The 12954-nt window shown below is 43.2% G+C and overlaps 1 protein-coding gene across 1 annotated transcript in view; it reads right to left on the bottom strand.

Moving 5' to 3' along the window:
- Positions 1 to 12216: 12216 nt before the first annotated feature.
- Positions 12217 to 12954, bottom strand: part of LOC310858896 (tubulin polymerization-promoting protein family member 3-like) — a gene marked incomplete at its 3' end in the record, with an annotated part of 4365 nt that continues 3627 nt past the window's right edge. Inside the window, exons 3-4 of the mRNA XM_083765191.1 lie at positions 12803 to 12954; positions 12217 to 12408 (exon numbers count right to left, since the gene is read on the bottom strand). The exon at positions 12803 to 12954 is cut by the window's right edge and continues 2 nt beyond it. Of these exons, the coding sequence (XP_083621317.1) occupies positions 12217 to 12408; positions 12803 to 12954 (344 nt within the window). The remainder of the gene's footprint in view (positions 12409 to 12802) is intronic.

Genomic DNA, 12954 nt, shown 5'->3' with positions numbered 1-12954 from the left:
CCCTGGGTTGTAGCCGTTCCCCTGTGCAGTGAGCTCTTACCTAACCCTGGGTTGTAGCCGTTCCCCTGTGCAGTGAGCTCTTACCTAACCCTGGGTTGTAGCCGTTCCCCTGTGCAGTGAGCTCTTACCTAACCCTGAGTTGTGCAGTGAGCTCTTACCTAACCCTGGGTTGTGCAGTGAGCTCTTACCTAACCCTGGGTTGTGCAGTGAGCTCTTACCTAACCCTGGGTTGTGCAGTGAGCTCTTACCTAACCCTGGGTTGTGCAGTGAGCTCTTACCTAACCCTGGGTTGTGCAGTGAGCTCTTACCTAACCCTGGGTTGTACCTGTGCAGTGAGCTCTTACCTAACCCTGGGTTGTGCAGTGAGCTCTTACCTAACCCTGGGTTGTGCAGTGAGCTCTTACCTAACCCTGGGTTGTGCAGTGAGCTCTTACCTAACCCTGGGTTGTGCAGTGAGCTCTTACCTAACCCTGGGTTGTAGCCGTTCCCCTGTGCAGTGAGCTCTTACCTAACCCTGGGTTGTAGCCGTTCCCCTGTGCAGTGAGCTCTTACCTAACCCTGGGTTGTAGCCGTTCCCCTGTGCAGTGAGCTCTTACCTAACCCTGGGTTGTAGCCGTTCCCGTGGTTGAGAGAGATGACGTTGTAGGGAATAGTGACGTTGGCGCTGAAGGATCCAAAGCAGCTGGTGCTGAGGTTGAAGGAGGCTGTGAATGACACATGAGTGTCGCCTGTAGTGTCAGACAGAGAGACGCATGTTAACAAAGAGTTTGAAAGTTACAATTTATATAGCGCTTTTCTGAGTACTCAAAGTCGCTTTACAAAACGGAAAACAACATTTTATTAGGAACAAACGTACTAAAAACTGTAGAAGTAAAGGGATTAGGTCGGGTATACCACGTGGAGGGATTAGGTAGGGTATACCACGTGGAGGGATTAGGTAGGGTATACCACGTGGAGGGATTAGGTAGGGTATACCACGTGGAGGGATTAGGTAGGGTATACCACGTGGAGGGATTAGGTAGGGTATACCACGTGGAGGGATTAGGTAGGGTATACCACGTGGAGGGATTAGGTAGGGTATACCACGTGGAGGGATTAGGTAGGGTATACCACGTGGAGGGATTAGGTAGGGTATACCACATGGAGGGATTAGGTAGGGTAGGGTATACCACGTGAACATCTCAAAAGCATCCTCATGGCACACCCATGTGACCACATAATACACGGCAGCAGATGAAATGGGTGTGTTTTCATGTTTATCGTAAAGATCAAATAATCAATTCTGTTCCAGCTTGGATCAATGGAACCAATGTATTATATAATTACCTTTCTTGAATGAATAAAATGTGATTGTGTCTAATCTGTATGGTATATAATTTATATAATCTATTAATCTGTATGGTTAGACTAGAGTATGTTATTACAATAGAACTGCATTTTGTCTCCCTCTTCTATTGAGACATTTTGAAGGTCATGTCTCACCTACAGTAGACACAGGATATGGCAACACCGGACATATTTTTTTCTCACCCACTTCTTTCAGAAGCTAGACTGGGCCTGTGTCCGAGTGGCCCAATGGACACTATACGCTTCTAGTTAACACAAATCAACTCTGTCACTCAGTCATATAGGGACTATATGGATGGATTGTTCCAGTGGTGGACATGTACCTATGACTTCCTCCACGCTGTCGCTCAGCGCGCCCAGTTCCCTCCACAGACTGAGCAGCCTGTTGAAGGTGATCTCCCTCAGCGTGGTTAACTGCCCATGAGCACAGCAGCAGCCCCGCTGGCGGTTGAACACGCAGTCACAGTCATATGTGTCCTTGCATGGCAGCTCCCCCTGATATGTCACTGTCACGCAGCAGGTGGATGTGAGGGAGGGAGGGAGGAGAGAGATCCAGGTTGATGAATGCACAGTATAGACATATAGCCCATGTAAATGTATCTATGAATTACACAAAAGCAAGCAAAGTTATAAAATGTAGCTTGGAGAGTTTTCACACTTTGTGTAAATTTGAGACTCCAAGTGGAACTGTTTATAGCGCACCAGTGCGAGCAAAAGGAAAGCGTTTTCATACAAGCACCAAACATATTTTCTTCATCCTTTCCCCACCCAAAGACTTGAACTGAAATGAAATCAACGCCAGCACTGGAGGCGCCGCACGCCACCACCATACTCACCACCACACACCACCACACCACCACCACCACACCACCACCACCACCACACACCACCACACCACGCCACCACCGTACTCATGACTGTAACAAAATCAAGCAACGACGACACTGACACAACCACAGTCTGTGGACACTAGACATGGGGTCACGAGAGGAGACAGGACTCTCAATTAGTGCAATACACTAGAGTTTCATGGGTTTCAAATACTGACTAATAGTAGTTGACATGTCACATCATGACAGATGTTACCTGCCGTCTGCAGGAGGCCCACATCGAAGCGCATCGAAGCCCTCCCCCTGAGGCACAGGAAGCCCAGGAGAACCAGCATGCACGCCGCAGACCTCATCTCACAAGACACAGGATACCTGCATGAAAGAGATGCTTGTGAGTTGTGAGCATGCATGGGATGAAGCAAAGATAAAATGTCACGACGGAGCCTCCCCATGCCAGGAGCCTCCCCATGCCAGGAGCCTCCCCATGACGGAGCCCCCTCTCCCCATGACGGAGCCTCCCCATGCCAGGAGCCTCCCCACGGAGCCTCCCCATGGAGCCTCCCCATGCCAGGAGCCTCCCCATGGAGCCTCCCCACGGAGCCTCCCCATGGAGCCTCCCCATGCCAGGAGCCTCCCCACGGAGCCTCCCCATGGAGCCTCCCCATGCCAGGAGCCTCCCCATGGAGCCTCCCCACGGAGCCTCCCCATGGAGCCTCCCCATGCCAGGAGCCTCCCCATGGAGCCTCCCCACGGAGCCTCCCCACGGAGCCTCCCCATGGAGCCTCCCCATGACGGAGCCCCCCCATGCATGGGATGAAATGTCACACGGAGACACCAGCACTCGGTTCCCTAAATAATTATAGCAAAATGTGTAGAATCATGATGCTTTAAGGGTTCCCCAATTAGCGGCCTGCGGGCCATCTGCGGCCCGCGGAGCGCCCCCTTGTGGCCCACAGAATAATTAAAAAAACTAAACTTTTGGGGGGGGTCCCAGATATAAATGGCATTAAATTGGGGTCAGTAGCCTCTGCATGTCAAACTGGGGGTCCTTTTCAAATGGGGTCTTGCCCTGAACATTAATTTCAGGGCAAGACCTCGACCTCGAGCATGCCGACTCGGCCCCCAGCCTGGTACCGTAGTCAAAATATGGCCCTTGAGGAAAATTAATTGGGGAACCCTTTAGTATATTACTCTAGTCTAAAGTGCTAAACCTGCTGTTTGTTTTTGTTTTTTCATGTTGCCGTTTGTTTTTGATTTTCAGATTGTCTTGTTTAAAAAAACTATTCTGTAAATTGATCTGATGATAATGTGTGCAATAAATAAATCTTAAAAAAAAAAATCTAAACCTGTTTTTTGTTGTTCTACAAACAAAGAACAAAGACATTGCAGATTGAGGCTTTAATATATAGGCCTATATTTAAAATTGTATTGGTTTTGAACATTCATACCACTTTCAAATACTCTTTAATCATAAAATAAGTTTAAATAACTAATCTACTGTCATGATCTGTCTGTGTATACTTTTATGTCTTGTCTCATGCACCTCCCTCGTCCCTCCCTGTGATTACTGCTTTTCTCCACCTGTGTCCTGTTAGTCTCCCAGCCAATCCATCTGTTGATTGTCTTTGAGTGTCACCTGTGTCTATTTAAACCCACCAGTCTCTTCCCTGCCCTACAGTGCCACTAGATCTCAGATATTGTTATAGTGTTCTGTGTTCAAAGTGTGTTCTGTGTTTAAAGTCCAGAGGCGACCGAGCCTTTTCTGTTGTAGCCCCCAAACTATGGAACGCACTCCCCTCCCACGTCAAATTGGCCCCCTCCATCGAGACCTTTAAATCCCGCCTAAAGACCCACCTCTTTACCTTGGCTTTTTAAGTTCCTTTGGTCCTTGTATATGTTTTGTCTCACTGTGATGCTGTTGTTTTTCTGTTGTTTTCTGTAATGTGTCTCAGTCGTTGTCACTGTTTGTACGTTGTTTTCTCGCTGTTGTTTTTCTGTGTGGTAGCTTTAGTGCAGTTGTTTTTATTTTATTTTTTCTCCTGTACAGCACTTTGTAAACTCGTGCTTTTAAAACGTGCTATATAAATAAAGTGGATTGGATTGTTCAGTCCTAGTTATGTTCTCCTAGCCTATAGCGTTCCCTGTTTCTTGGAGAATAAATCACAGTGGATTAATGTGCCTCTTGACTGTCTGTTTTGCATTGTTTTGGATCTCCTCCTGAGTCGCACTCGCACTGTAACAATATAGGTCACAACGCATTGCAGCACGTGTTTGTAGATGGGCTATTTTCAGAGCACGAGATCAGAGCACAGATTGATCATTAAATAAACTGCTCTGAAAATGCACACGGCACACCCATCTGACCACTTAACACGGCAGTCGGCAGCCATTCGGCTTAAACATAATTATTAAGATATATGATGGCTTAATGGAGCCAGCAGCAAAGTAATTCGAATCAGCTCCACCTTTACCAGCTGCAGCATTAAAGTGACCGACACATTAATGCATTACTAATTACAATCCAACAATGGTATCCTTGTAAAATGGACCATTCTGCATGATAAAGTCAGAGGCATTGTGGGCCAGCTTGGTTTGATGTACAGTAGAATGCAGTGGCCAGTCATCTGCTGAAAGGTCATTTCTTCTCTGTCAGGTGGAAACCTCACATGTCCAAACAAAAACATTGCAAAAGCAGCAGATTGGCAGATTTCGAGCTTGCAGATCTGCTACTTTTGATGCTTTGTGTGACGCTGTAGTGTAGGATGATCAAGTAGGGTGTTAATTTACAGGGGGAAAAATATATAGATTCCATAACAACTGCCATCAACGTGTTACAGTGACCTTGTTGTTGCATGTTGTGACACCTGGGACGGCAGTGGCTCAGGACGTAGAGCAGCAGCGTGGGAATCTGAATTCTTACTTCGATCCACGGCAGTGTCCTTGAGCAAGACACTTCACCCCTAACTGCTCCCGCTGAGCAGGTTGGTGCCTTGCTTGGTTTCCTCCACGGTCCATGTGTTAGTGTTATGTAATGCACATTGTAAAGTGCTTTGCATAAGTGCTATAATGCATCATTTTACCATTTACATGCCTGCCCATTCCGCTTCAATGTGATTGATATTGAAATACATATAGGCCATAATAAAGATGCATCTCTGTATTGTATATATTTATCACATTAAGCAACGTCAATCAATATCAATCAAAATAATCATCATTGATCATTGATCATTGATCATCATCATGAATAAAAAATAACAGATTAATACAAAATAAATACAATAAAATCTCAACTGCCAACAAGCCATATGGTTATTTATCACGGTGAATTAAGTTACACTTAGAACATAATTTAAATATCTATGTATGCCACAAAGAAGCGTCAAATTGGAAATGCATTGTACCCCCCAAATGATTTAGAAGAAAACTATATTAAGAGGTCTGCATATATGGAGCCTTTACAAGTGACAGGCAATAGAAGGACAGCTAGGTCACAAAATAACCCAGGGGAGTATATAGGCCTAAGTATTATAACATTAACAACAGATACATTTGGACTGGATTAGCACCGGCAAACCAAGCTGTAACAAAAAAGAAAAGGAAAGGAGGGAAAAAGAAAAAAAAGAAAACCCCCCAAAAAACAGATTGGGGACAGGGTAAGAATGGAAGTTTGCTCAGAGTCCACTCACTGTGAACGTTCCAATGGATAGTGAAAAGGAAGGCTCCGGCAGCAGGGTCCAGCCTGGGACAGAGAAGAACCTGCAGATGTCACACTGAGTGGAGGTCAGATGATGGACTGCCACTACGACCGCCTCTCCGGTCACTTATATCTCCAGGTGTCCATAGCCAGGGGGGAGGAGGGAGATCTGTGTCCAATACAACTGACATTCTATTCACTAGTCGGGGTTCCTTCCCACTTCCAGGCCCATGTATGCTCTGGGGCTTAGAACCAAAACAATCCATGTGTGTGGAAGGCGAGAGCAGGACCCACCCTGCACAGTAGAAATCCTGAGTGTTAACTGAACTCTGTCTCTGACAGTGTAATAAATGGACCCTTACGAGTCCTCTGGTGTGTATTAGGTTATTGTAGCCTAGGTCAGTGGTGTCAAGTTGGCCGATACCATCAGTTTGTTTCTGATCTGACATCAGCTCCATGCTTGGAGCATTGTCACTCTAATCCCTGCATGGTCATCCCAGCGGAAGCTCTGGTTCAGCTGAGGTGTGTCTTGGAACATGAGTAAATCTGAGGAAACTTTTGTCTCGTTTAGAACAATGCAAGCTAAGGTATATATTTGAAGATAGATAGGTAGGGATGGACGGACTGACGGACGGACAAACCGACTGCAGGGAAAACCAGGTGTCATAGCAGCAACATGAAGTGTGAAACACATAATAGGTACATGTAACTGAGAGTGTTGAGACATAAGAATAAGATATTGAGACTGGACAACCTGAGAGTGCACGCAATCTCTGGACCAGTAAACCACTCTTATTCAGCCCTCTGCTTGGTTGAGTCCCTAAGGGACTGTTTTCGCCCTGCACTAAATAACTTCGCTGAAAATAGCCGATTTACAAGCTCACAAGGTGCCGCGTTGTGAAGTATTGTGAACTTGTAGAGTTACGGATGCTGGGGTTTAAGTGCTTAATGTGTTATTGTCATTGTCAGCCAACATGCCATCAAAGCCAGTCGGATCGGCACATTGTCCTCAGATAAGAATCTCACAGTGCAAACAGGGACATTAGGGTAAAGGCATGCCATGCCAGGCTAGTGTTATAGATGAAAGTTACACTGGCAGGAAACTTCAGGGACTTTAAGGTACAAAGGGCAGTATGTATCATAAAAAAGATACCTTTCCCTTCCAGACTTCATCTGGGATTTTATACCAACAATGAATGGACAGACAGCTCATAGAGCAACGTGATGTGAAGTGATGATCACTTGCACCCTGGTGTTCTTATGACAATATGTTCCTATGGCATATGTTTGTTTTTTTTTCTTTATCAGGATGCTATATGTAACATGTTGTCAATTTATAGATCAGCCTTTTTTTTGTCATAATACAAAATAATATCCTATGTTGTATACTTGTATTATTGGCATTGGAAGACAACTTTATTACAGTTTCACAAATTTGCCTAATCTTGCTGGATTATAATTGATGTAGTACATTAATTTTCCTTGAATTATACTAGGGACACTTTTTGAAAGATGTATGTTCTCTTTTTTTTACTAACCTACAGTATATTCAGCTAAACATTACATTCCCATTGACAATTAATGGAGAATTTACGTCACGACTCACTAAAGCGGTGCCTGTGAGCCGTGAGGCCTCTACAGCGGTGCCCGTTGGGCACTGGCCTACTTGGAACGATGTAAGTTGGAAATGCATGCCCCACCCAGATATTATGCGTTGGAGCCTCTACAGCGGTTCCCGTTGTATGTAAGACTAAAATCTACATTATAGCTTAATATAGGAACATAAAACTTGTTTTTTCTCATAGAATCAAAGGTTTATGCCTATGGTCATGATTCACCAGGATACTGGATGGCTTGATTCTAGAGTCGGTTCCCCAATTAATTTTCCTCAAGGGCCATATTTTGACTAGCGTACCAGGCTGGGGGCCGAGTCGGCACGCTCGAGGTCGAGGTCTTGCCCTGAAATTAATGTTCAGGGCAAGACCCCATTTGAAAAGGACCCCCAATTTGACATGCAGGGGCTACTGACCCCCATTTAATGCCATTTATATCTGGGACCCTTAAAAAAAAAAAAATAATAATAATCTTTCATGGGCCACAAGGGGTCGCTCTGTGGGCCGCAAATGGCCCGCGGGCCGCCTATTGGGGAACCCTAGACGAATTGATTTAAATGTTTTTGTAAATCTCTATGGGAAAAATGAATTTGGTCAAGAAAACCACACCCACTACTGTGCTCTATATATAGTGGTAGAAATATACAGAATAAAAAAGGTTAAACGATTTATGTAGTAGCATTCTTACCGTATAAATATAAATAAATATATATATATAAAGTGAGAGAACTCAGGATATAAAGATTGAGCATTGTCTGGTATGCTTCCTATACCAGAAGCCAGTCTAAAGGTTTGAGGGATTTGGTTTATTAAAATAAATCTAGGACATGTAAAGCTCTGGATATTAGTCTCTCTTTTGTTGTTTTACTCACACAATAGCAATATCCATGGTGTCCTCTTCCATATAGTTCACAGCCCACACCATAAGTCATAAGATACGATAAACCTTTATTGATGATTTCCATGGGGAAAGCAGGTGTCATACAGCAGTAGTAGCAACACCAGTAAGCATGAAACACAGGATAGATACAGGTACAGATAGAGATACTAATAAGACTATGAAAAATAAATAGAACTGGGTTTATTACCTGCTATACTACTAAACATCTGCACTCGGTCTGTCTGAGTTAACGTGACATAATTCTACCAATATGGAAAATGGTTTAAATTCTGTGAGTGTAGAAAAGGACCTCCAAGGCTTCAAAGTAAAGGGATGTTGAACTGGTAGTCCTTTATTGATCCTTCAAAGTAAAGGGATGTTGAACTGGTAGTCCTTTATTGATCCTGCCAGAGGAAATGCAGCTGATAGCTGAGGGATGAAGATGTTAAGGTCGGGTTAATTAAGTGCCCCTGAGCTATAAACACTAGTAAATAAATGTCCCAAAATAGGGACACCAGGTTGAATTAAAAAGACGAGGTGTTGTAACAAGATATACACAATGTTACACTGTCAAATGACAGAGTATAAATCAATCAAAATGTATACTGTGTAGAGCCGCTGATGGCCTAGTGTTTAATTAAGGTGCATAATTGTAGGCTCTAATAAAGCCTGACACCAAACCGCAAGTTAGATTCCTGAGCCCGACAACCGTTGGTACGAGTCATTCCCTGTCTCTGTTTCCTGTATGTCTGTCTCTACTGCATGTGCTATCCAACATGAAGGCAAATGAGACTAAAGAATAGTCAAAGCCTGATCTTGTATTGAACAATTATCTAATGTGATTCTGTCTTGGGAGTGAGCCATGGTTCCTTGATCAAACTCCATGATTTGCATAGTGCAGTTTCATTGTCCCTTTTCAGAGCTCTTATCAACTAAATACAATTTGTTTGGTGTCATCCTTGTGCTATGTGTCCATGCAGTTCCCAATTAAAGCGCTGTGTGACCACAGCATGCATTCTATGCATGCCCTTTTTCTGAATAAAACAAATAAAAAAAATTATCAATCACATATTAAAGAGCAATATTGTCAAAGGTCAACTGTTTAGCAGACGTGACCCCACAGTAGAGTGTGTGAACTCTATGGCAGGTAAAGCAGCTGTAAAGTGATCCTGGTCCTAAAGGCATTGTCCAGTGTTGCATGTGAGAGCATGTGTTGCATTTGAGGCAGCTAGGTCATTTGAGGTGGGTCGTTTCACAGGCGCTAAATCCTATTGTTGCACATGACAAAGAACATTTAACGCTCGCTCTGTTTTGAAACTGTACCCACTTCTGGAAATCGGCCAGGACTGACACAGCCTGAGGACATTTTGCTCTAAGAGAGAATCTGGCCATTACCGGTTTCATGACTCATGCGTTTGCTTTCTGGTGTGTTTCCTTTATTACCCTGATTTATCGTCTCTGTCGGGTGGAAACCTCATATGTCCAAAACTGTTACTTTTCAGGATTCAAATACAAAAAATTGCAAAACGTTTCGAGCTTGCAGATGTATTTGTGTGACACTGACTGTAGTTAAACAACATGGAGATAAAAGGTTTCTGCCTGACAGCGACGATACAGTGACGTTATTTTCAATGAGTGACACCGTCATGCAACAAAGTACGTTATATATTGTATATGAAGCATTCGAATGCTGTGTGCCTAAAAACAAGTACACACGCTGTTTAGTTACTGGTAGTTTAGTTTAGTTTTCAAATCCATCATTTTCCTTTAGCAATTGCTGCACTCATGGAAACAACTTGGGGATTTTTGTGTTACCCTTAGTTAACCTTGTAGAATGTAAACTGTAGCCTAATACCTGTTGCGTTAACAATCGTGCTAATTGAGTATCCAATCAATCAATCAATCAATCAATCAATCAATCAATCAAATGCTGTTATTTTCCCCATCACTTAGAGTTTCACTTGTTTATCCTGTATCCTGTCTGTGTGAGTTATCTCTCTCCTGATTGGATAAAAGTGGTATCCCGACCTGAAAACGTATTTTCAACGTATTGTTGAATTATACTTAAAAAGATTGGATTAACCACTGCTGGACAAACACACCAGTCTGTGGCGATAGATGAATGGACACACTGTCTGGTTTTACACTCTCAGACTGGGCTGTATTTTGCGTGTCTTAAGTACCAGGTCTTATTCCCTAACTTGAGTAAACTATAGACCTGGAGGCGTGATCAATGCCATTTGGCTATTCTGAGGTCTTTAGTTTACTCAAGTTAGGGAATAAGACCTGGTACTTAAGACACGCAAAATACAGCCCTTCATTCAACTCTCTCTGGTTTTACACTCCACACCCAGAGTGTCCATTCAACTCGGAGAGTGCAAAAATGGCCCAGTAAGGGTTCCAAATAACACTCTGGATTTTGCTGTGCACTTGAGAATAATAGCACACTCTTGTCCGAGGACAAGAGGAGAGTAAAGATGATGGAAACAACACGACCTCATCCCATTTCTCTATTCATCAGATCAAAAGAAGCTTTATTCCATTTTAGGAGTTCTGTTTTTACACACCAAGCCCAATACAGACAATAATGAATGGTCTAATTTAATCTAGTTGTTGTTTGTTGTCGTCCCCCTTCCATTCGTCTGTTCTGTCCTTTGTTGACAGGATAACATGTTCAAAAATATTTTCATTATGGTAAAACCAATAAGAACATGAATTGCATAATTCACTATATTACAAAAAGCAGCATTATTGGAGCAGCAGAGGCATACAATGACAGACTGAGGAGCAATACATTCCAGACCTCTCACTTCATTTGACCTGAATTGAACGTCATACAGTATAATTATGGCTTAACATTGGACTGGATTACTTGTCAAGCATGCCGTTCTCTTTCTGGGGATGTCAGCCGTTATTTCTAAAGCACTTTAAACCACATCAATATATAAACATAGAAGCCCCATGATAAAGCTCACTGGCTATTTAGTACAAAGCAGCTATATAAGGCATATGTCAGGGTGTCACTAAGCTGTTGGTCCCTTTGAAATCACTGAAGATTCACATTCCATGTACTTGTATGTAATTATCTGGTCACCTAATGTTGTGTTAGACATACGCTGTTTACGTGAACACAAATGCTAAGATTGTTATATAGATAGCATGTTGTTTTAGACAAATGCTAAGTTTGATGTTTACCTGCATGTACACAGTTGTTTCTTTTCTCTATTTACTGTACATTTACCCTAGTTTGTTGACCAGGGTTCTTGACATTTACTGATCTATACTTGCAATTACTATCATTCACTATAATTATCATGTACAACTACAGAGAACAAGAATGTATATTCTGATCAGGGTTTCACTATTAACCCTACAGTATATGAAATGACAATATTGGACCAAATCATGTCTAAAAAATACACACGTTCTTAGATTGGGGTCCAAGAGGTGAAAATCATATCAAATGGGGACCCACGTGGCCTAATGCATAATATCAAATTGTTGGTCCTTGAAATTATATGAGAGTTGAGAATCACTGGATTAAACCTTGTAACGCCAATTAGAATTAGTTTAATTACATTATTTTCCTGGATGCTAGATTGATTAGTGACATTTCATGACTGCTTGGTCCACAATGTCATTCAAAATGTATATATGTTTTGTTGCTTTGGTTTTTTAGGATGGATTTGTTTGTTTGCATCTTCTGAAAGCAGCATTAATGGACTTGACCGGAGTCCCCCATGGGTAAATAATACTAGACTCACTTCTGTTTTCACCCTGCACTAAATATCTTTTCCGAAAATGAATGAACGTTGGCCCCCAGAATAGGGACGCTGGGGTTTAAGTAGTTTAAGCGTCTTTGACTTTTTCATCATAGGTGCCCTGTCCCTTATAGTTGCCCACGTAGCCGCTGGTGTCGGGTTGGTCCGCGCGGCCGACCTTGCCTTTCCCTTTGCCTGAGTCGTCGAAGCGCTCCTTGTGTGATCCAGTGTACTTGGTGGTGTCTGTCAGTCTGTCCACCGCAGCGGCCTTCGCCGCTCTCTGACAACACAGAATACAAAGATACAAAGACAACTTACTCCACCATATATGTTCCTCATATTCTTTCTGTTTGTTCAAAAAAAAGGAAAATAAGTAGGCCTAACATGCACATACATAGACACGCACATGGTGCACGCTCGCATGCAGACAAGCACGAAACGTCACGCACACACAGTTATTCATAGTGTAAAGATTATATTAGCTGATTGATGTCTGACACACACACACACACACACACACACACACACACACACACACACACACACACACACACACACACACGCAGAGAGAGTCAGTTGCATGCTCTGTCGATTTACAATAACATATTTTACATGAGTTGGTCACAAAATAGTACATTTCAGGCGACAGACAGGCTTTGTTTCCAAACACTCACAGTGACTCCCACGTTGGTAGGCTCCTTCCCTGCTAACAGACCATAGATCTGCTGCTCTGACTCCTGCTGGCTTTTCCCTTTAAAGCGTTTGGGAGCCAACTCTGTCAACGCCTGCTTGAACTGCTCAAATGTGATCACGCGGACCGACTTCG

This window comes from Protomyctophum parallelum, assembly GCF_964188405.1.
Source record: "Protomyctophum parallelum genome assembly, chromosome: 5".
NCBI lineage: Eukaryota > Metazoa > Chordata > Actinopteri > Myctophiformes > Myctophidae > Protomyctophum > Protomyctophum parallelum.
This window is presented reverse-complemented; position numbering and strand designations above follow the sequence as displayed.